General features: G+C 40.7%; 3 protein-coding genes across 5 annotated transcripts in view; 1 reads left to right on the top strand and 2 right to left on the bottom strand.

Moving 5' to 3' along the window:
- Positions 1 to 900: 900 nt before the first annotated feature.
- On the top strand, positions 901 to 12,153 carry LOC121504124 (acidic leucine-rich nuclear phosphoprotein 32 family member B-like). Its single transcript, XM_041778755.1, has 7 exons — positions 901 to 1,074; positions 5,755 to 5,904; positions 6,252 to 6,374; positions 7,166 to 7,352; positions 7,445 to 7,545; positions 8,715 to 8,784; positions 10,202 to 12,153. Exons 1-7 carry the CDS (start codon positions 1,021 to 1,023, stop codon positions 10,273 to 10,275), a joined length of 759 nt encoding a protein of 252 aa, XP_041634689.1. The 5' UTR covers positions 901 to 1,020; the 3' UTR covers positions 10,276 to 12,153.
- A 2,567-nt stretch (positions 12,154 to 14,720) lies between these two features.
- Positions 14,721 to 23,481, bottom strand: LOC121504123 (coronin-2B-like). Its single transcript, XM_041778754.1, has 14 exons — positions 23,473 to 23,481; positions 19,825 to 20,025; positions 19,620 to 19,736; positions 19,342 to 19,491; positions 18,411 to 18,611; positions 18,217 to 18,333; positions 17,935 to 18,039; positions 17,699 to 17,795; positions 17,138 to 17,253; positions 16,966 to 17,056; positions 16,735 to 16,895; positions 16,295 to 16,462; positions 16,146 to 16,214; positions 14,721 to 14,858 (listed from the first exon to the last, which is right to left on the bottom strand). The coding sequence occupies exons 1-14, from the start codon at positions 23,479 to 23,481 to the stop codon at positions 14,793 to 14,795; spliced, it is 1,668 nt and encodes a 555-aa protein (XP_041634688.1). The 3' UTR covers positions 14,721 to 14,792.
- tec (tec protein tyrosine kinase) overlaps positions 22,647 to 23,879 on the bottom strand; it is a 21,973-nt gene continuing 20,740 nt past the window's right edge. For all 3 annotated transcript variants that reach the window (XM_041778748.1, XM_041778750.1, XM_041778749.1), the window contains exon 18: positions 22,647 to 23,693. In XM_041778748.1, the coding sequence (XP_041634682.1) occupies positions 23,610 to 23,693 (84 nt within the window). In that variant the 3' untranslated portion in view covers positions 22,647 to 23,609. The remainder of the gene's footprint in view (positions 23,694 to 23,879) is intronic.

The following is a 23,879-nucleotide window of genomic DNA, read 5'->3' as shown; positions in this document are numbered from 1 at the left end:
TTAAAATCTTTCAAAAATTGTTTAAAAAAGGCAACAAGGGGCAAAAGTATCAACAATGAGTTTAAAGCGCCAAAAATTGGTTTAAAAGTTGCAAAAATGTTGAGAAAAGTAATAAAAAGGGGTCAAAAAGTGGAATAAAATAGAAAAGTGGCAAAAATTGATAAGAGTGTCACAAAGGGGATAAAAAATGCATGACAAGTGTTTTAAATTGGGTGAAAATCTTTCAAAAATTGTATTAAAGCAGCAAAAGGGGGCAAAAAGTATCAAAAAAGGGTTAAAAGTGTCAAAAAAGTGGTTAATATTGGTGCTAAATGACAACTGGGGAGGGCCCACTCTGTGATTTTCGGGGGTCCAGCCTATTCAGCTGTCAGGCCTTTCTCCTTGTGGCCTGCTGCATTATAGATAACAAGGATTGATCTCACTGATAATGACTAAAATAATATAAATATTTCTTTTAATTTTTGTGTATTTGAAAGTCTGGCCCCCAGAGTTTCTGTTAAGACTAAATCCGGCCCTTGTGCAGATGTACTTGATGACCCCTGAAATTAGGGTTTATGAGATTAACAACATTGCATTATGTTTTATTAACATTAACAGTAAATTTACAATTTTAAATATAAATATTGCCATTTGATGCAGTGTAACAGAGTGAGCTTTTTTAATCCACCCATTGACATTATGTACCTGACTCAGAGCTATGACTTGAAGAAAAATAATGAGATTGTAGATAAAGCAATTTAGCAAAAATAAACAGATAAACTAATCAAACAAATAAATAATATTTTTGTCCTGGTCACTCCACCATACATCATAAAGGCTACATCCGGATCTCAAAAAACATCGGTTACGTTTCAGTTTTGCTGGCGAGTTTTATTTTGAAAGTTACAACCGGAAGTCCACCGTTTGTACTGTATCCAGCTTCTCGCTAGTCCGCGTGTTGATACTGAAGAGAGGATCGCGCAGAAACAAGAGTATTTTTGCATCGCAGAGACCAAAACTCAGGACAAAAATCAGAGAAAAATGGACATGCCGAAGAGGGTCTCGTTAGAGATGAGGCACCGGTCACCGACAGAAGTAAGTTCCCCGGCTTGTTGTCTTGTTTAGTCGGTGTAAATCGTGACTAGTGGCCGGTAGAGACGAGCACATGGCGGGGTGTCTGCAGGTCTGCAAAGTTGGAGAAATGTTTGTTAACCGTTTAAGATTAATGTATTGTGTAACTGAAAGTCTGAGATATTATCAAACTGAGCCGGTTCCTTTATTTAGTCTGCAGCAGGACTTGTTTGCTGTAGTTTCAACAACATAATTGTGTAGTTATTTAACGCTTTTTCCTAATTAACGTATCTGAATCTTAATTATGCGTAGAAAGGGAATTTCCCCGTAAAGTTGACAGTCTTAGCCGTGAAACTTGCACGCGCCGCCTCCTCGCGCACTAAAATGCATCCGTGTTTCCCGGGCCTGGCTAATATCTGGAAGCGCGTTATTTCTAATTATGAAACAGCTTACAGCTGCATAAAACGACTTTGTGAACTTCTTGCCGGCAAAGCGTGATTTACTATCACTTAAATAATTGTTTTAGTGTTTACTGTATGTAAGTTTTAGAAAAAAAATCAGCCTCACACGAGGATATTCACAGCCGGAATGACTGCGTTGTTTTAAAGCTACAGTTGAGAATATTGCAGGAAATGAGTCTTTATTTTTACTTTGGCGCGACGAAATCACGATAAAATTACAATATTATTTTTTAGACATTCATACAGCCATATTCTCCTTCTCTGCGCTAAGTTTAAACTTTTATAAACTCATTAGTAAGGCTGCTGATATAATAGCTGCGCCAGTAAATAGTCGCAGCCGAGCTAAGGGCGCGTAGCCAGCAGCACCCACAGTCTTAGCCTGTTAAAGCGGCTACTTCATGTGTTTGTTTCTCTGTAAACGCCTGTGCGGATCTGTTAAACTAATAAAAAGCGTTGTTAAATCTTGGACTACTTAATTGAGTCGTAGGTCGGGAAAACAGGTGAAATAAAAGCGTGAGAGCAGTTAAAAAGAGTGGGAACGATAGCGGGGGAGCTAACTTAGCAGCGTCACATGTGAGGGGAGTTTATAAACAGAGCCTCTGCTGGGACCAGTCCCAATATGAAACTGTACTGGAGTCCTTTAGACCAGTGGTTCTCAACCTTGGGGTCAGGACCCCATTGGGGGTCGCCAGACACTGAGAGGGGGTCTCCAAGTGCCTTAAAAAAACTAGGATTTTTTTTTTTAATTACACTGTTGCCACTTTACACCAATTCGACCAATTTTTAACCCCCTTTTCAGCACTTTTAAACATCAATGTTGCCAATTTTAGCACATTTTTGCATCTTAAAACCCGCTTGTGTACATTTTATGTCCTTCCACCACTTTTTTCTGTCTGTTTTTGTCACTTCTAAACTAATTCTTGCCACTTTCTGCCTATTGTTGCCTCATTATTGCCACTGTTAACCACTTTTTACACCCCTTTTGCCCAGTTTAACCACAGTTAACCTATTTTTGCCAGTTCATATCAATTTTTCATCCCAGTCCACCGTTTTTCCCTCGATTTCTTGCACTTTAAAGCCATTACAGCCACTTTTTAATCCACTTTTACCACTTTTTGTACCCATTCTTGCTAATTTAATCAATTTTTGGCCACTTTTATCTAATTTTTGCCACTTTTACCCATTTCTGTTCTTTAAAAAATCAAATTTCAACACCTTTTCCACTATTTTTTGGCCATTGTTCACTAACTTGAGCAACATCTTTTACCCATTTTAAGTATGTTTTAAACAAAAAGTTATTTTATTTTAAGCTTAACCCTCAGTGGACCATGATTTTGCTGGCCCCCAGTTTAGCTGGATCCCAGAAACCGTTCCCTCTACATGACTATTCTTGAATGTGCATGGCTCTGTTCAACCACCGCCAGGTACAGTGGGGGTCCCCGGTCTCTGGCACCTATATTTTTGGGGTCCTGGGCTTAAAAGGTTGAGAACCACTCCTTTAGACCAGCGGGTCTCAACATGGGGGTCGGGGCCCTCTTGTGGGGTAGCCAGATGCCTTCTAATAAATGAAGAAATGAAATTATTTCAAAATGTATATTTTACCATTTTTATGAAAATAGATGCATGGAATCAGTTAAATATAAATTAAAACATAATGTTAATGTTATGTTTTTAAAATCTTTAAAATGTAACCCTGCACATGACTATTATATCATCTTCAGGTACAGTGAAGGTCCCGGTCTCTGGCACCTTTATTTTGGAGGTTGTGGGCTGAAAAGTTTGAGAACCCCTGCTTTAGACCACTCAAGTCTGGTCAGGACCCACAGTTGGGTCATGGGAGATTATTTTGGAGTCACCAAATGAGTTTTCAGAAATTCTTTGTTACAGTATTTATTGAACATTTTATACATAATATAACCACATGGGGAGCTCCACCCTACAACACTCACCCTCTCTACCATAATAAAACACAAAACAAAGCTGGACCAGCCACTGGAAGGCAAAAGAACTAAAGCCACAGTTAACAATGCTTGGCTAATAAAAGACACTCATTGGTCCAGACTGGACCGCCATTATAGGCCCGACAAGGCCAAGCAATCAAAGAAAGCCTATGTTAAGAAGGTAAAGGGGCCCCTTCCAGGCTCATAAAATGGAACAGGCCATGTCGGGACCAGATTGAGTCCATTATCCAAGCTAGCTCTGGCCATCAGCTTCACCAACCAACTAAAGACGGCACGGAGAGCAGACTTAATACGCGATAAGAGGCAGAAAACATGGGTGTTTTGTCACAGTGACTTTTACCTTCTAAAAACTGTGTCACTATAAAAAAAAAAAGTTGGGAAACAGTGCTTTAGACCAGTGTTTCACAACTATTTTTCCTGTTTCCCCTGTGTTCAAAGTGACACTTTGCCGTCAAAAATCAACATAGATTTTAATTGTTTCACTGATAAGCTGCACAAAGGCCTATACATGCCCTTCTTATAAAAAAAAAAAACCTGGTATAAACCACTTAATAACTGCTCTATCATGGTTTTAGTCAATATTTGCACATCTAATTTTGGCGGCCTCAAAGCAGACAAAGCCTTTTGCCCCCCCAAGGTCTCTGGTGCCCCCCTCCCCGGTGGGGGGTCCCGGACCCCAGGTTGGGAACCAGTGCTTTAGACCCTTACTTGTCAAGCCTTGGAACCCACCACTGGTTCCATAATGACAAATCATGACCCAAATTACTGATATATTTGTAAATCATTTGGATTTTTTTACATAAAACATGGTGCCGTTTGGACCTCAGATAGAAATGCGACTGAACAAAAGAAGTTCCCCCCAAAATTCATCAACATCTAGAGGGACATTCCCAGAGAACAGTACCTTGAAGAGGAGAAAGAGACAAAAAATTAATAAATATCAGTTCACCTCATGATAGCATTGAGACTTTTGATCATGGCAAAAATGAAACAGGATGGGATTACAATTATAAAACATCCTTACTCTCTGATTTTACAATACCTGCAAAATGTAAACACAAATATATGGGCCAAAAAAAAGACAAATATGAAAGCAATTGCCATATGGCAGTACACCTGGATTAAAGAAGTGTAACACATTAATTATCTAGTCGAGATTAACTTTACTCAGGTTGGTATGAAGCCACAGTTGTGATTGAAATTGAAACTGAAGTAATTTCCCAGCTCTAACTGAAACTTAGACTAAGCGTTTGTCCCACCTAAGAGACGGCAGCTAACAGTGCTTACGTTTGAAGGTCGGTCACACCACAGCACCTGACAAAGTGACGCTCTTCTTAAAACGTTAACCCTTCAAATTTACAACCCTCGGGACTCCTTCGAGGCAAAAATGTACACGTACAGAAAAAAAATAATTCAGAGAATTATTGAATGTTTGGTAGTTTTGAGCAAGTCTGAAGTTGTTAAAGAGATTTATGAAAAAAGTAGAAAAAAATACTGATGTATGCTGATTTAATGGCAGTCTTTTTTTAACATGTACATTTTTGCCTCGAAGGTGTCCAGAGGGTGCCCTAATGTTACAGCTGGCACAACATAAAAAATACAAGTGCAATCAAATCAATTTTGTTGCTAATCTTTGACCCATCCAAGACTCCCATCAGCACCAAAGCCCCATCTTTCCACTATTAATCTTATGGAAATTAACTCACTTTTTGTGTTTTTTATTTATTTATTTTTTTGTAGTAAAAAAAGGAAATATTTCAAATAATCAAACTGGCATTTAAAGGGTTAATATCTTAAAAATTATTGAACGTTTTGTAGTTCTGAACAAGTCTGAAGTTTTTTAAGAGATTTATGAAAAAAAAAGTAGAAAAAAAACTGATGTGCTGATTTGATAGCTTTTTTTTGGTTTGTTTTTTGTACGTGTACATTTTTGCCTCGGTGTCCAGAGAGTACAAAATTCAATGAGAGAGTATGAATGACATTTAAGAGTAAAACATGTTGGACTTCAAAAATTTAACTAGAAAGAAAAGTTCCTGTAAAAACTCATGCCACAAGCTGTAAAACTGACAAAATGATCAAAAATTAAAAAAAAAAAAAAAAAAAACTTGAGAAAAATGGCCAACAATGCCCAAGGAGGGCATTACCTCACACAGAACGTCTGAGGAAGAAATATTTCAAAAAGTTCTTCACCTGTAAAACACAAGAACCAAACCAAGTGAGTCAAGCCTCTGTTGCAAACGAGGCTTTCATTCCCGTTTTAACCGTCTCCTCCTCCCCTCCAGGTCCAGGAGCTGGTTCTGGATAACTGTCGCTGCTCTGAGGGGAAGATCGAAGGAATAACAGAAGAGTTCTCAAACCTGGAGCTGCTGAGTCTCATCAACGTGGGCCTGACCACCGTCGCAGACATCCCTAAACTGAGCAAACTCAAAAAGGTACGACAAAAAAACACAACATGTCCCTAGCTTCTAAAACATGACAGTGATTTAATTTCTCCTTTTAAACAGTAAACAGGCTGCTGACTTTTGCTCCGTTGTCAGATATACTCATGTAAATCATAACCAATCTGCTAATTTCTGACGTTTTTGCCCTTAAATCTGCCCACTTCATGCCCTAATTTGTGCGTGAACCCCGAGATTCTGGGATTATCGTAGTTGTTTTGGGGTGATGTGTTGCTTCAGTTTGTTGGTGTTGTTTTTAAATCTATTTTCAGGGTGTCTCATTGTTTCTGTTGGTCTTCTATGCTTTAAAGTTTCGTGTCTTGTTTTGTTATTCTATGCAGTTGGAGTTGAGTGATAACAGGATATCAGGCGGTCTGGAGGTCCTGGCGGAGCGGCTGGTGAATCTAACGCACCTCAACCTCAGCGGGAACAAGTTTAAAGACATCAGCACTCTGGAGCCACTGGTCAGTATGAAATGACACTTATTAACCAAAAACTGACATTTAAATGTTTGTTTCACTGTGAAAGTGAATGTTTGTTCCCTTTTAGCTTTAAGTGTCAGGCCTCTTAATCAGAAACCAGGCTTTTACTGTGTCTTACTCATAGATTTAGGATAATTTTTGGGAGGTTTTATATTAGCGGCCCAGATCTGAGTACACTTGACCCCAAAGCCTCGTTTCGTTTGGTTGATGTGAACGGAAGCACACCATACTCGGGCACCAGGTCTGCTTGTAGAGCCTGACCAGAGTATGGGGCGTAGGAGATGTAGACATGCTCGAGTACAGAATATTTATCAAATAGAGCTGTAAAGGCAATTCTGGACTTCTCCTGTCTCTTCAAATACCGTGGTATCAGAGCAGCATGGGTCCACTTCATCCTCTGAGCTGTACAGTAGATGTAGGAGTAGGAAGAGGGTCGCTTTTTTTTGTTTGTTTTTAAGGTTTATTTTGGGCATTTTTATGCCTTTATTTGATAGAGGAGGACAGTGGATAGAGTCAGAAACAGGGATGAGAGCAGGGGAGAGACATGCAGTAAAGGGCCTCAGGCCGGATTTGAACCTGGGCCGTCAGCGTACATGAGGCGCACGCCTTAACCATTCGGCCAACTGCGCCCCGGAAGAAGGTCGTTTATGGCTGATAAAAATGATAAAAGCCTCCATAGTCGCTGCAGGATTCTCTACACACAGCATGAACAGTGTAGACGTGAGTGGCTGCCGTGGTTTTTCTTTGACCCTGTTTGTCTTTTTCTTCACCAGAAAAAACTCCCCCAGCTGAAGAGTCTGGACCTGTTTAACTGTGAGGTCACCAACCTGGGTGACTACAGGGAGTCCATCTTTAAGCTCCTCCCCCAGCTCACCTACCTGGACGGCTACGACATTGACGACTGTGAGGCCTCCGACTCCGACGGGGAGGGAGACGGAGTCGAGGATGAGGAGGAGGAAGGTGAGTGTCTAGAAACACTGTGAAGATGCTGAATGTTCCCTGAACCAGAGCATGATAGTTTTTATTTACATTCCTTTTTTGTTTTTTTTCAGAGGGAGAGTCAGAAGACTTTGATGAGGAGGAAGAGGAAGACGAGGAGGATGTTGTAGCTGAAGACGATGATGATGAAGATGACGAGAGTGGAGATGATGAGGTGGGTCTGAATTTTTAAAGGAAATTTCTTCCAAAAGGTTCCTAAATTTTGGGAACAGTTCTGTGATTGAAACCATGTAGACTAGTTTATTTTCTGTATGTGCCCCAATTATTCACGACCCTCATTCCATAAAAGTTGGGGCGCTGCATAAGTAAAACAGAATGCAATGATTGATTTCATTAAAAATATTTACTCATTTTGAATTTAAAGGCAGCAACACATCTAAAACATGTAGGTACAGCACTACAAATGCTGCATTTTACAGAGGCAGAGCCTCTTAGAATTAAAGATGGCCACAGGTTCACTAATCTGTGCCAAAAGCCTGGGTCTAAAAATTGTGGAAAATTTCAGAAATATTTTCCTGTGTTAAATTGCCAAGACTTTGAATATCCCACCATCTAGTCCATAATATCATCAAAAGATTCAGAGAATCTGGAGAAATCTCTGTGAGCAGGGGATAAGGCTGAAGGTCAAAATTGGATGCATGTGATCTCCGGACCCTCAGGGGTCAAAAACAGGCATGATTCTGTGCTGGAAATCACTGATGGTCTCAGTAACACTGTCAGCACAGTTGGCTGTGTCATCCACAAATGACAGAGCTGTATTACGCAAAGAAGAAGCCATATGTGAATACAACCCAGAATTGCTGCAGTCTTCTCATTTAAAATGGACTGAGACTAAATGTAAAACTGTTCTGTGGTCAGATGAATCAAAATTTGAAAGTCTTTCTGTAAAACACTTGACACCCTATCCTGTGGACTAAATATAAGCAGGACCATCCAGCTTGTTATTCTGGCAATGATCAGCTGATTTTCATTCGTTTCACTTACTATTCATGCCTTTTCTTGCCCTGTTCCTAATTTTTTGAGATGTGTTGCATCTGTCAAATACAAAATGAGCTAATGTTTTCATGAAATGGTAAAATGTCTCAGTTTCAAAATCTGATATGTTCTATTGTGAATAAAATAATAGGGTTATTAAATTTGACAATGATTGACTTCTGTTTATATTTACATTTTTAACAGCGCCCCAAATACGTTAGAATCTGGGTTGTAAAAAGAAAATTCTTAAAATGCTGCAATCTTCCTTAAAATGTCTAAAGGAGCCTTTGGGAAGTTGTTTTGTTTCTATCAGCCAATCAAATTCAGAGATGGTCTTTTGGTCTACAGGACGGAGAAGTGAACGGAGACTTGGACAGCGAAGACGATGAAGAGGATGAGGACGATGAGGAGGATGATGGTCAGTAACAGTTTTATATTTATGACATTTTCTACACAAAAGAATTAGTTGGAATTATTATTGTAGGATCTGTTCTACTAAAGTAATTTCTTATCTCAGTGAATATGATGTGGTAGGTAATGGACTGTTAACTGTGTTTATTAATGAAGCGTTTTGTTAACCTCAGTTTTGTTAAGAAATCTTGGTTCTAAGTAGTAAAGTCTTGTTTTAGACTAGTTTTATTTGTAGCAGTGGATAAACAATAGTCTCCGGTTTGGTTGTTTTTGGTTTTGTTGATTTTTGATGTCATTAATTTTGGATTCTTGTAAATACCTAAGCGAGGCCACAACCAGGATTATAGGTTCTTTGCACACGTTGTCACACAACAGTGCAGAACTCTTCGTGGGGGGCAAGTAGGATTCCTGCATGGAGAAATGCCACCAAAAAGGCCATGTTTTGAGCGGTTTGCCAAGTGTTCAAATTGTGAAAATAAAAACATTCTTTATTCTTAAGCTATGTTTTGTCCTGAAAGCAGTGAAATATCCAGGCTTAAATAAAAAGTTTTAAAAACTAGAAATTAAAAAAGCATCCATCTGAAGCCTGGACAAGCAGTGAAGCACAACGCTCCTGTATTTTCAGCTTTCACAAAACAGTCCGGCTTGTTCAGTATAGTTTTGCTATGATTTAGCACATTAAACTCTGATCTTATCTGCGTTTCCACAGCGGATGTCCATCCAGTCTGACTCGTTATGACGAGAAAAAATGTCTCTTTTTAGAGATCCCAAACATTTGGCTCAGCTCAGTAGGGCTAGTTGTTTGTTCCTTAAACGACTCTTCAATTGGTACCAGTTTGACTTTTGAAATGTGGATTAGAAAACAGCCAAGGATGAAGGAAAGGAAACTGGCACTCAAACTGGAGCTAGCTATGGTGGCTCACAGTTAAAAGCCATTTCGGAGCACATGATTGTCCATGAACGGCCCATCATCACTCAGTCACTCACCCCACAACTTTTATTTTGCTCATAGTACAACACCAGTTGGTCAAAAGCATGTTTGTGGCAAAAAAAAGTAATTACTTATATGTTAAAGGAGCTCAGCTAGCCTCTTAGCTCCATACAAGACAATGCTAGAATCACCGGACTGCAAAGAACCTGCTTCATAAAGTCTGACAGCAGCATTTTGTACCTGCTGCAGACGGGGCAGGGATTTTTAGATGTTGATGTTGTAGTTGTTTTGTCTTTATTTATGTTGTTGATATTCTGACAGTTTAATAAAGGATGTATTTGGTGTTTATATTGTTCTGGCTGTTGCTGAGTCGATGGTTACCACTGCTATTTGTTGATATTTCTGGTGTTTTTGTCAATGTTTGCATTTTGTTGTTGACCTTTTTTCTCTCCATTAAGCTGTTTTTGTTGACACCCCTCTGTCTTCTCCTCAGACGAGGACTCGTCACCGACCAAAGGCGAGAAGAGGAAGAGAGACCCTGAAGACGACGATGAAGACGATGATTAAAAACCCTCAGATACCCTGAAAAACCCTTCGACCTCTCACCTCTCCCTCCCCCTACATGACCTCCTCCCCCAACCCCCACCAACGCTCGCCCGCTTTATCTGACACCTCCCCCCTCACTCAGCGGTCCGTTGGGCTGCATACGCTTCCAAAACTGGACACCCCACCCCCACCCCACCCTCCACTGCTTCTTTATGAGCCTCTCTTGACAAAAACAACTGCTGACCACTTCCACCCCCTCATTAAAAAAAAATCACATTTATTTGACTAAAATACAAATAACTGAAATATTACACAACAGCAGAGACCATTTCCCCCCAAACTGATGTCTGTCCATAAACCTTCAAAACTGTGAAAATGGCCATTAACAAAATTCTTAGAGTAGTAATAAACATCTTAATGTCTCACCTTCTCTGTCCAACAAACAAAATCACAAAAATATTCCGTTACGCATTTTTGTTTTGCCAAGAAAAGCACCATCCATGAATTTCTAGGGCTAGAAACAGATTTAGAATGAAAATACCTGAACCTCCCCTGAGATTTATCAGATTTGCTTCCCCCTAAATATCCACTTTGACTAAAACCAAAAGCTTCAGCTTGCAAATATTTAAACCATTAAAATCTGAGATAATCCAGAGACTTCAATGTCAATAAGCTTTAAACTAAAATATGCTGGACTATTTGTTCATTTGAACAACGTAGACCACATGTAAGTGATCAAAATTTCACATTAAAGCCACCAAAGATGATTGAGTTGATTTTTTTTTTAGGGTTTCAGGCAAAACACAACCATTGAAAAGAGGCTTTTTTGAAACTCTGCAATATAAACTTAATTAAACCAATTTTTTTTTAAATAAAATAATTATTCACACTTCCAAAAGTCATTTAAAGACCATGGACTCATTATTTTGTAAAAATGTAGAAACAAAATTTCAGTTTTGATGCAACTGCTGACTGGGCGTAACAGCACTTTTGATGCGGCTAAAACCAAACCGTCTTTCTCCTAACCACCTTTTTTCCCTTTTACCTCATCCAAATGTCCACATTTAACATCCCAAGCAGCTGTGACATCACCATTCCTTTGATAGACTGTGACATCATCACCGTTCCGTTGATAGGCTCTGTGAAATCATCACTGTTCCCTTGATAGGCTCTGTGACATCATCACCGTTCCGTTGATAGGCTCTGTGACATCATCACTGTTCACTTGATAGGCTCTATGATGACATCACCGTTCCTTTGATAGTCTCTGTGATTTCATCACCGTTCCTTTGATAGGCTCTGTGATGTCATCACTGTTCCTTTGATAGGCTCTGTGATGTCATCACTGTTCCTGTGATGACGTCACCATTCCTTTAATAGACTCTGTGATGACATTACCGTTCTCCTGATAGGCTCTGTGATGTCATCACCATTCCTTTAATGACATCACAGTTCTCCTCTGTGACATCATCAAATACATTTAAATTCATGAACTGGCATCCACATAATAAACCTAACCCCATCCCACCCCCAAATTCCCCCCTCGAGGTCGAGCACGCTCAGGGCAAACTGTGTTCTCTCTCTTTTTTGCCAACAGAGCTTTTTTAAAGAAATATTTTTTCAGAGAAATTGTTTTGTTTAATTTTGTATGGCTGTCTGGAGACTCTGTTTCTCTCTCAACGTCTCTCTCTCTCTCTCTCTCTCTCTCTCTCTCTCTCCTCTTTTCCTTGTTTCTTTCTGCTCCTTAGAGAGATCCAGTTGATCCATCACACTTACACTGACTAGTTTGGTTTTCTTTTGTTGTTCTTTTTTTTTTACTTTTCTGTAAGTTAAAGGAAAAAAACAAAGAAAAAACAGCACACATAAAAAGGACTTTGTAAATAAAATCTTAACATTTTGCTCCTGGGGTCTGCAATCTCGCCTTTTGTTTACATGATCATTTTTATTTGGTAACCCTTAGAGGGCTTTCTACAGATACATGAGTATTCAGCCTGTAGGAGAAGGTGGGCAAAGAGCTAGCACACTATCTGTTCATAAAAATAACATCCGTTTTACATTCTACACCATCAATCCGTTTTGGTCATTATATGAAGTGACTGCATTTTAAATGTTTGTCCATAGCATCAACAACCTAGCGTCAGTCACAACCTGATATCTGAACTCCACGTCCCTCTTCTTTTGAAAACAGCCCATGCATCTTTTCTGTGGCTCTCTTACCATGGCTTGGTACCCCTACATGCGGTGTGTAGTGAATCCTTGAGCTACGAGGCTTAACTGCTTTTCTCACTATTGTTGTTATCAATATGCTTTTAAAGCACATGGTGATATCAGTAGAGCAAATGAATTGTGTAGAGTACTGGTTAGGTCAACTACTCTATTAAAGGCAAGGTACAAGGGAGTTACAGGTTAGTCACAGATAAACCGGTCCTAAAAGCCAGGGCCAGTTTCCTTTCATTTTGCTGTTTCAAAGACAGAAAAAGGCAAAACCAAATGTAAAGACATTTTGGAGCTGAAACATTAGACAAAATTATTCTTATCTCTAAAAAGCTGTAATTTGAGGCTGAATGGACATAAATATAGCTATGACTTTTGTTTACTAGGGGAATCCAGCAGATCGCATCAGTTGACAGTGCAGTCTTAACTGTGTCTGTATGCGTTACGTCGACACCACCCGTCCGGTCTGGATCAATGCATCCCAGACCACATCTGTATGTATTCTGAGCTTTCAGTTGTCAAACCTTTTTTAGTCCATATAGCATCACATCCACAGAAAGAAACCCTGCTTAATGCATTGGATAAATGAGGTAAAAGCCAGGCACAAGTAATAAAAGGGTTAGGGGATGCCTCCCCAGGAAGTTATCAGCATGTTTCATGAAATTCCCTGCAATCCTGTGAATGTTTAAGCAGAGGAACTTTGTGGGAATTCAGTACTTTAAATGGACGATTATTGTGGTTAACTAATTATCGGAAAAATTAGCTACTTTATGCAAGAAGCTAGCAGTGATCAAAAATGAGTGGTTCAATATAAAAGACAAATCTCATGGGAATTGTTTACAGCTTAAACACTTTCAGAGTTTAGCATAACATCTGAACAAAATGCCTGAGTAATTTCACCACAATAACAATATTAGTTTCACGTTTATGCTGCAAAGAAACATTTTTAATGTAAAGCTACTGTGTTTAAGTTGAAGCAATGTTGAAATGCATCTAAAATGTGCAGGAAAAATAAGTCCCAACAGTTAGCCAAACAGTTTTATCAAGCTGAAGGCAGGAAAAAAGTAGCAGGGTGTACTTAAGTGAGTGGTCTGCTGTTTGGCTTATAGCTTCCACTTGAAATTGAAAGTTCTGCTTTATTTCAAGTTTAGATGTAGCAAATTTTACTTAATCTTCTGTGAGGGCAGCAATTTTTGTTCTTAACCTTGTCAATAAAATTTTAATGATTATTGTGTAATTGGGCTACATAAAAAATATAAATTGGCCAAATTATGACTGAGGTTCAGTCCTATTTCTAACTTGTAGCCCAACCCTTCATTTTCAAGTGTCCTCTTGTCTCTTGAAATAACTTTGCAATGTTTAGCGGCAAGTTATGTTTGGGACTGGTGTTTCTGATGTTAAGGACCCTGCCCATGGACACTTGTGCTCTGACTGGGATTTGAACCCCCAATCCCCCACACCACAGTCAGCAATGTAAACCACTGAGCTATTCAGCTGCCGAGATAGGGGTTGTGGTGAAAATGCACTGTACAAAATTACCCTCAAATTCCTACAAACCCCTCAGGTTCCTGATGTGTCATCAGCAGTCGTCAGCGATGTTTATGTAAACAGAAGCAACAGCATTAGTGGGGAAAAACAACCTAATGCATTGAAAGTAAATCAAATAAGGTATTGCATGGTTATGATTTTCAAATCTTATTTATGATGAAACTCCTGGCATCTCTACTCTTGTTTGGCGCTTGAGCAGCCATCCTGCAGATGACTTGCATGGCCCTTCAGGGGACTTCCCGTAACACTTGGTTTGATATGTGTGCCTCTGGAAAACCCCCATTTGGAGAGCCCTGTAGCCCCCATTCTAACAAGAATCAGGACAACTTACTCCTAGATGTGAACACACAAAATGCCTATGAAGTATCAAAAAGAACAAGATGCAATTGATGAGTAGAAAAGCTATGTGAAAGATGATTTAGACACCACCGTTATTGCACGTTTTATCCACAAGAGAGCAGCCTAGGCTTGCTTCTCAAAGTTTTTTTCATGCAAACCCTCACCAACATGTTATTAGTTCTACCTGTTCAACTGCTCATCAATGCTAACATCTAATAAGCCAATCACATGGCAGGAAACAGTACATTTAGGCACAGGGTGATCTGCTTAGGTTCAAACCAGGCATCAGAATGACAAAAAAGGTGATTTAAGTGAGTATGATACTGTCTTAGCTTTAACACAAACATCACAAAATCTTACAGATGTCACACGTTTCTTTTATTGTTTGGGTGGTTCAATTGGGCAAGCTAGAACCACTATGTATAGGCTTAGCTGGATCAGAAGGTTGCCCTCATGTTATTTCTTGTGTTTTTGATCTCCATCTCCAGTTGAGAAATCCTCACCTACAAAATAAGAACAATAACTGTGATGCCATAAAAGTAAAGCTGTCCTAAAATTACGTTAAAATATTCCCATCAAATCTACTGAATCTGAGTTCCAACAAGAAATCTGGTGCGTTTCCATACGTGGTACTGGCTTGACTCTAGTCTGATATGACGAGCAACACAATATAGGACAATGTAGTCAACCCTGTTCCTAGCCTAGGGGAACCTGTCTGGCCCCACTCAACCCACTCCCAATGAAGCTGTGTTCAAGTTAACAGAATTAAGCCAGCCCTAAACTACTGACTATTACTTAATTTTTCAAAGAAGAGGTGGTTCACGATGATAAGAGGGTGATGTGACTTTTTGCACGTTTAGGTATGTCACAGTTTTGTAAGGTAGTTGATTTTTAAATTCTTCAAGCAGAACAAGTTAGCACTGATTGTCAAAAGGGTTAGAAATGCCTGCCCATTTCACTCAACTTCATAAAGAAGTTCTTTTAATTTACCTGTTGAGTATTTAAGGGCGACAGTAAAATCTTCCTATTAAACTCCATATTCTGCCACCACCACAAAGAAAAAAAAACTGCCAACTAGGCAAGCAGACCCCTCCCAAAAACCAAATACACCAGTTTCCGCAACAGAAACAAACATCAAAAGATGACGAGCCCGATCCCGGACTAGCCCCTAAATTATGTTATGTCCCCTGCCTAGACGAATTTGGACATAACACAGTGCATGGCCCACATCATCCCAATCCCAAGGAAGCCAGGAACAAGTAACCCCATTGTTTGTCTGTGGCTTTTCGTCAAATAAGAGGCAGGTATTTTCCCAAAGACTAATGCATGCAGCGAGATAAAATACCATTAAGAAGAACAAGAGAGTTTGGGAAGTCATACAGCAGTTTGAAGTCAATTACCAGAGGCGTTTGATTCCCAGGCAGATTCAATGAGGAGGAGACCTCAGGGAAGACCCCAGATTCACTGGGAGTGGGATTATATCCCATCTGACTTTGGAACACCTCCCAATATTCAGCAAGAACTGAAAATCTCACTGGGGAAAGGGGGGGCCCAGGTTGACTTTCTTAGCCTGCTGCCACTGCCACCTGGACCCACAAAAGAAAATGGATTGATGGATGGCTTAATTCCTGTGTCAGCCATCCCATTTGTGATACTGTCTTGACTGCTTGGTATTTGGCAGTGTCTTGACATCACATTTTAGTAATGAGTAAAGTCAAGCCAGTACCACGTAGTGGAAAAGCACCATAAACCAACTGTCTTTGTTATAACTGCATGATTGAAATACTGACATCTTTGTTGATTAGCTGTTCTCTCAGGCCTCGGATCTCGTCTTGCTGCCTGTAAAACGCCTGCAGGAGCTGGAAAAAGGACATTCTTGGCAGGAAGGAGAGAAACTTGATAAAATATTTTCACACATAGTAACTAATTCACATCTTACCTCACTCTCAGTTGTAGGCGGTGGTCTTTCCGCTGGTTCGCAGCAGTGTGGAGTGCAGCAGTAAGTCCACATGGGGATCTGGGTCTCATCTGGCTGCCACCCAGACAAATCGCTCACTTCCTTTGGGTATTTGGCATCCTGGTAGGCCAGCTGCTCCTCAAAGAAGGCCTCGGAAGATAATCAGCAGTTAATACGACAACTACACTGAACTCTGAGCAATTTTTGGACAGTGGAAAACTGGTCTTAGTCATGATTTACAGTCTTCTATGGCTTGCTGCAGGTGCCAAATGAGGAGTTCCTTTATGTGGGAAAAACACACCAGTTGGATTTTACATATTGGTGAATTTCAGTTCTTTCCATTGACAAGTGTCTATAAAAGTAGTTCCCACTTCCAAAGGAACGTTAGGATTTACATTGAGTAGCTATGATAAGTGTTTCACCTCTTCCGTAAAGTCCAGATCAGTCCTGGACACTGAACCATCAGCAGGACCCAACTGGAACCTCAGGGAGCTCAGCTTCCTCACTACCCCCTTCTCTGCAGGGGTTTCTGGGTAAGGGTTGGCAACTCGAGTCTCTGGTTTAAGGGACATCAGCACAGGGCCTGATGGAGACAGGAAGTTAAGGTGCATCACCGAGAGCAAATCCTTTCTTGTCACCCGAGCATTACTGACCTCTGTTGATCCCCAACAGCCACTCCTGTGCCGTCATTGCTGCCTGGTTTCCAACTGTCATCGGGTACAGGTCCTCTTGGAAAATACCGGACTAAAACCAGCAAAGGCAAGGCTTTTAGCTTTTTCCCTTTGTGTCTATTCTGTCTTTTCTTGAAAGGTAAAACGCTGTAACCTCTTTTCGTGGTACGATCATCGACAGCGGTTCCACCAGGTCTTTAATGGCAATCAGACGGTAAAATCTGAAAACCTCACAGGAGCTCACATCCAGGCCACGCTTTGGCATCACCCCTGAAGAGAGGTTAGAAGCAGTTAGAAGTAGTTCTGTTAACATTGGCCAGCTTTAGCTAAAGCTATTGTAGCCACATTGGCTTATGTCTTATGTAGTCTCCTTTACTACGTAGCTAGTAAAGCTATGTTAACTTTCACAAAAGCTATTGTAGCTACACTGGCTTGTGTCTTACATAGTAATGTTAACAATGTAGCTAGCAAACGTAGTTACGTTGGCTTATGTTTTATGTAGTCTCCTTTACTACGTAGCTAGTGAAGCTATGTTAGCTTTAGCTAAAGCTAAGCAAGCTAAAGCAAGCCACCTCTAGCCTAACTACTTCTAAGTCAGATCTATAAATTATTTAATCCTGGGTTAGACATCTGACCTTTTTCTCTGCTTTATTTATGAAATGTTGCTTACTCTGTAATGTGTGCAGCTATTTCAGCGTATACGTTTTGATCTCACCAAGTCCTTTCTGTGGTAGCAGGGATCTGTATTCTGTCAGGAAACTGAGGAAAGGTTTCTCATTGCTCATCTCGTAGTACCGGATGTTTCCGTCACCCTGAAATACACAAATGTACCACACCAGTTTTGGTGCAGTATTAGTTCTTCATGATCTTATCCTAACTTTTCAAACTTGAATCAGAAATGTATTGGAAATGGTTTATGGGTAGACATGGTCTATGAAGGTGTTGTTGGACCTTTCCAGCCAAGTAGAGCATGCGTGTGTCGGGGTCATAGAATGGAAAAAGGACTCCAGCAGATCCATCCAACTCCTCCTCATACAAAGGCTCAGACAAGTCATCCTGCAAAACAGCCACATGGATAAAGAAAGGAAGTCGCAAAAAACAAATTTTGGGTTATTACATGTAAATGCATGCCGTACTGTAAAAACGGAAACAAATTTAAGCAACTGACTAAAGAGCATCTTAGTCCAGAAAGAATTATTTACTGAACTTGATATCTAAGTGTTTATATCTTACAGGATCCCAGAGGACGACTTGTCTGTGGTTCCAGGGTGAGCTGCCAGTGGACAGAAGCATTTTAAACTCTCCGATGTATAAAACCTTACTGGCCCTGTGGAACTTACTGCTGGAAACCTGTGGAAACATTAGCTCAGAGTTCACCAATTTTAGGGGGAGAAACAAACAGACAAATCAAGCACTTCAAACCCCACTTGTAAGATCTTTCCCGTTCGTGGGTCCAGGACTCGAACCCGTCTGTCTTTAGAAGTTACTGCCAGCCTGCTGCCATCAGTGTTGAAGCTGACGGAGAGTAGCAGTGCTTCTGCTGGGTAGCGGTGGAAGATGGGCATCAAAACCACCCGGACCGGGTACCTGAGCACGGCTCCAACTTGAGACACGTCCCAGAGGAGGACCTGATCCAAAAAGAGAGACCAAGTCAGGCATGTTCTGCTGGGTGAGTATCTGTGGTTGGGACCCAGGGAAAGCACCTCAGACAAAAAAATTGTGTTACAGTTGCCGATTTGGATTGGATTGTAAAACCATAGTTTTCCCTAGGAACACTGCATTCATGACCAATGTAGCTGACTGGCGACAAACACACCATCCCGACTGAGAACCATGGTGGTGGCAGCATCATGTTTTGTCTTCTTCTTTGGAAATGCCAAAGGAAAAGGTAAGGGGTAAAATGAATGTGGCAAAATGTAGGAAATCCTGGAGGACAATCTTCTTTAGTCTACGGCTTGGAAGAAGAGTTATTTCCCAGCAAGACAATGAGCCGAATCAATCAGTGAAAGATAAACAGAAATGGTTTAAAGACAACAAGGTGAATGTTCTGGAGTGGCTGAGTCAAAGCCCAGACCTCAACCCATCCAATCTTATGAATATTTTTACTGCATTGTTGTGAAAAAGTTAACTTCCTTTAACATTCGTTTCATGTAACTCCCTTTTTTGAGCCAGTTAGGGACAAATGGGGGCTCATCCGGGAGCCACAACCATGAGTCTTTAATCAGTTATCAGACTGCAGTGAGTCTGGCTCCAGTCAAAGTTGGAGAAGTATGCTTCGCATTCAACAGAACAGAGCTAAAGAAATAGGACAGGAAACGCAGATTATTGATGCCTTCATTCATGAATGACGTTTCTCACCTTGTAGTCATAGGCGGCGCTAAGCAGCAGGTTTTCAGCTGTTGGATGCCATTCAATAATTCCCACCCTCCTCTTGTGACCTATCAGAGTCTTCCTGGCCTTAGTGAGGTTCTGTTGAACGCCACAAACTGGGATGTCCCAGATCTTTACCTGCATAAGCAAACATGCTGACTCATTCACAAAACAGGACTGTGAGAGGACAAGACCAGTGGACTTATCTATCCATTTTATTATTCCTTAAGAAGATTATTTCAAAAAACTTGAAGGAGATGACTTACAGTGCAGTCTTCTGAGCAGGAGGCGATGCAGTGATCATCAAATGGGTTCCACTTGACGTCCAGGACCCTCCCGCTGTGCCCGCACACGCGTGGATGCTGAGGGTCCACCCTGCCTGTCTGACAGCAAGATTAAAAGTCATCCTTCAATTTACTTCTGATTATTTTATCTGTGATTCGAATCTAATATAATGAACAGAATACATACATGATGGACCGGCAGGACTAGGAAGGACCCGCCCCCAGCACACTCCGTCACCACAGCAATGAAGCAGGGATTGGCTGAGCAGAAGTGGTTGTCGTGGACGCTGTGTGTGATTGGCACCCCGTCATAGCTGTGCTCCTTGGTGGATGGCTTCCCAAAAACGTGGCGAAACTTTGAGCAGCGGAAAGACGAACGCCACGACATCTGGACAGAGAGTTTGCCCAAAGGACTGAGAACCACATGAATAAAATATGAAGATAGTGACACTTTCACAAACGTAATTACCTGCACATAAAGACTAGAAGAGAGATGGAAAATGTGTGAGTACATGCATCTCCAACTTACATAATCTCATAATGATGTTGTGGAACTTCTGCTGTTGCATTATCTGCTCTAATCAATAATGCAGCCAGTTGTCATTATTGCCTTTCATAATCTAATCAATAATAGATTAATTTCTTCAATAACTGCTTAATCATTCAGGTACAAACACACAAAGTCACGCCAGCACATGCTGCTAAATCCTTCGCCCAGGGCCGTACATTATTAAAGATTCAAAGGCAACATACAACTTCTTGTTGTTACAGATTGCTCCAGACCTTTGTCCCTTACTTTGGCTTAAAAAGATTAGATTACAGTGTGGAAAGGAGGAAATAAGAGGGCTTAGAAATGGAGATAAACATGTTACATAATCATTCAAAGCTGTGAGCAATGTGTCTCTAGGGATTGTAGTATAAAGACACCTGTGGCTGGAAGGTCCAATCATTAGTTATTCAGTATTTCTGGCTACCATTACACCATGAAGGCAAAAGAACACTCCAAGCAACTCAGAGAAAAGGATACTGAAAAGTTAGCCAAAGGATGGATGCACAAAAACTAAGTCTCTGTACATCCCCAGAGTTCAGTTAAATCCATCATGAAGAAATGAAGGAATATGTCACATGTGTAAATCTGCCTAGATCAGACCGTCCTCACAAACTGAGTGTGCAAGAAGGAGACTAGTGACAGAGGCCACCAAGACACCAATGACTACTCTGAAGGAGTTCCAAGCTTCATTAGCTGAGATGGGAGAGACTCTGCAGACAACAACTGTTGGCCGGGTTCCTCACCAGTCAGAGCATTATGGGAGAGCAGCAAAGAGAAAGACACTGTTAAAGAAAACTCAGATTCAATCTGGACTACAAGCATTTGGGAGACTCCACGGTCAAGTGGAAGAAAGTTCTTTGGTCCGTTGAGACCAAAAGGGAGCTTTGTGGCCATCAGACAAGACACTAAAAACACTGTACATCAGCACAAACACACCATCCCCACTGTGAAGCATGGTAGTTGCAGCATCATGCTGTGGGGATGCTTCTTTGGAAATGGCAAAGGAAAAGGTAAGGGGTAAAAAATGTAGGAAATCCTGGAAGACAATCTTCTTTAGTCTATGGCTTGGAAGAAGATTTATTTCCCAGCAAGACAATGGGCTGAAGCATACAGAGAAAGCTACACAGAAATGGTTTAAAAACAACAAAGTGAATGTTCTGGAGTGGCAGAGTAAAAGCGTACAGAAGAATGGGGTAAACTTGCAGATGTGGAAGACCGATTGAGACCTGTCCTCACAGACTCAGTGCTGTGATTTAACCAAAGGTGACTACTAAATACTGACTTGAAGGGAGTGAAAATGTATGTAATAACTCATTTTATATTACATATTTTTATATAATAGGCGTAATTTTTGTAGAAATCTGTTTCCACCTACCATACAGACAGAAAAACTTTACACAATATCAAACATAAAGAATACCATCTTACCTTAAATGGAGTCATGGAGGAAGAACTGAGTTCTCTGCATCAAAACCAACCAACAGCTATTACTGCTCTTAAGCTTTTCCTACCAACTTCCTATAAACTGCTCTTCTGCCGTCTGTCTGGCTGTACAGGCGCTCTGTCCTGCTGACTTCTGACTGCGTCTGTGTTTTCCCCTCCTGATCCAATGACGTCTCACTTCTCCCTCCACATTAGCCGAGCTTTTTATGCAGGACTGCACGCACACAATCACCCCTCTTCACCTGACACCATTCCACACATGCAACCACACACAAACCTGCCTGTGCTGCCCACCAAAAAAGTCACTATTACTGTCAATCATTAAAAATCGGTTTAACCCATAGACTAAAACATGGTATTGGTCTCAGTGATGTTCTCTATTGTGTTTGAAGGGGTTTTGAAGCTAAACAATGGTGGTCACCATAAGACTAGGGCACAGAGTCAAGCTCTGCCATATAATCGAGGTCAGCTGATCAAGCCCTCTTCAGCTGACAGCCAGCTGATTCACTCTTAGCATGCTATTGGCTAATCGTAATCATGCTGCTTTATTCAAGCTACTTTGTGCAGCCCTCCTCCACCCCAGCTCCTCCTTTATTCTGTTTCTGACTTAATCGATGTCATTCTGCCATCATTGATGCCTGCTTTGCTCCGGAGTGTTTTTGCTGCTTCTCTCCCTGCCTCAGGCTTTCCTTGTAGGCACAGGAAAGGCAGGAACGTGTGCTTAACTCTTTCCACGTAGGCTCTTGGAAGGGCTGGGGGATCCCAGAAAAGGCACACCACCAAAGATCAATAATGGCATAAAGGCAAATAACTAACTAAAGTAAAATATTAAAAGCCACAAAATGTGTTTCCTGACAAATTGGACCTGACTGAATTAGTTTTAAGCAGGTCTAATGATATTTCAGTTTGAGTAGATCTTGGTGCATCCTGGAACAATGGATGGATGAAAAGAAAACTAGAGCTCTGGTATCTAGCGCTAGATATTTTGTTAAAAGAAAACAAATACAAAATTCCGGCATTTACAAAGTTTTAATGGTAATTTCCTCTTTGATTGTCTTGTCATTTTAAACTCGTTTTCAGGCATATTTGACAGATTTTAAACATAATATATAAATACAAAAAAGATAATGTCAGGGGAATCTCGCTGTTCTTCCCTGCTACTTCATCTCCACACCCTGAGATGAAATTAACCTCCGAATGGATCATGGTCAAGAGGAACGAAGGTCAATAACGGAGAATAGTCATGGTCCATCACAAGTAAGCAGCACAAACAGAACAGCAGCTTCCTGTAGCAGTCCACATTTCCTGATGTAGTGGTCCTTGATGCAATGTCCAAAATTTCCATGTTAGGAATAAACATGGCGTGGCTGTCATGGCAGACAAGACAAATCACGTTTATCATGTTGTACTTTGTCGGATTGAGTTGAGACATTGAGTACTGCAATGTCTTCTGTATTAAGAAGTGCCCAGCATAAAAATTTTGACTGATTGTCACAAACCAAGATTAGATCAGATCATACAAGCAAATGTGAAATGACCAGTAGAGATTCCTTAACTACTCAGTAATTTCTCTCTTTTTATGAACAGATCTCTGACTAAAGGATTGACTCTATTGGAGGAAACACTGATGCCATCCCAAGATTACTGGAACGATCCAGGAAGTAATAATCTGAGTTAATGTGTTCATCAATAAGTCACTGACATGTTTTCTATTTCTCTTCCAGCTCATGTTGCAGTCCAGTCCTTAAACTTAAAGAAACAAATGGTTCAACAAATCCCATATGAGGAGCAGTGCCAGTTCCTACAGTTGTTACTCAAGCTGTGCTCTGATTGGTGGAAGACTTCAGCCATTGTGATAGGTCGACCCTTTTGACATGATTGGTCAGTCCCAAATAATGTTGGTACCAATTAAGTGCACTCTCCAAGCTGGGGAGAACATAGCTGGCGTGATTAGTGGAAGCAGCTGATTGGTCCATTTGTCAGATTGGGGGAGGGACGTCATCCTCAAGACTGTCAGAGATCATCATGGTGAGCTGAGAGAATGGCGGTCGTTCTTCTTGTCTCTGAGAACGAGGTTAAATACAAATTTAAATTTGACAGTAAGAAATTTTAACACAGAAACGACAGCTACTTTAAATCAAAATAATTAAAAAACAAAGGTAGTTGCTGGGCAACAACTGTGGCCTTACTTTGGTCACTTCATGGTTAAAAGGAGTATTTAGGATGTTTACTATAGAGAGACAAATATT

Source organism: Cheilinus undulatus, linkage group 22, assembly GCF_018320785.1.
Source record: "Cheilinus undulatus linkage group 22, ASM1832078v1, whole genome shotgun sequence".
NCBI lineage: Eukaryota > Metazoa > Chordata > Actinopteri > Labriformes > Labridae > Cheilinus > Cheilinus undulatus.
This window is presented reverse-complemented; position numbering and strand designations above follow the sequence as displayed.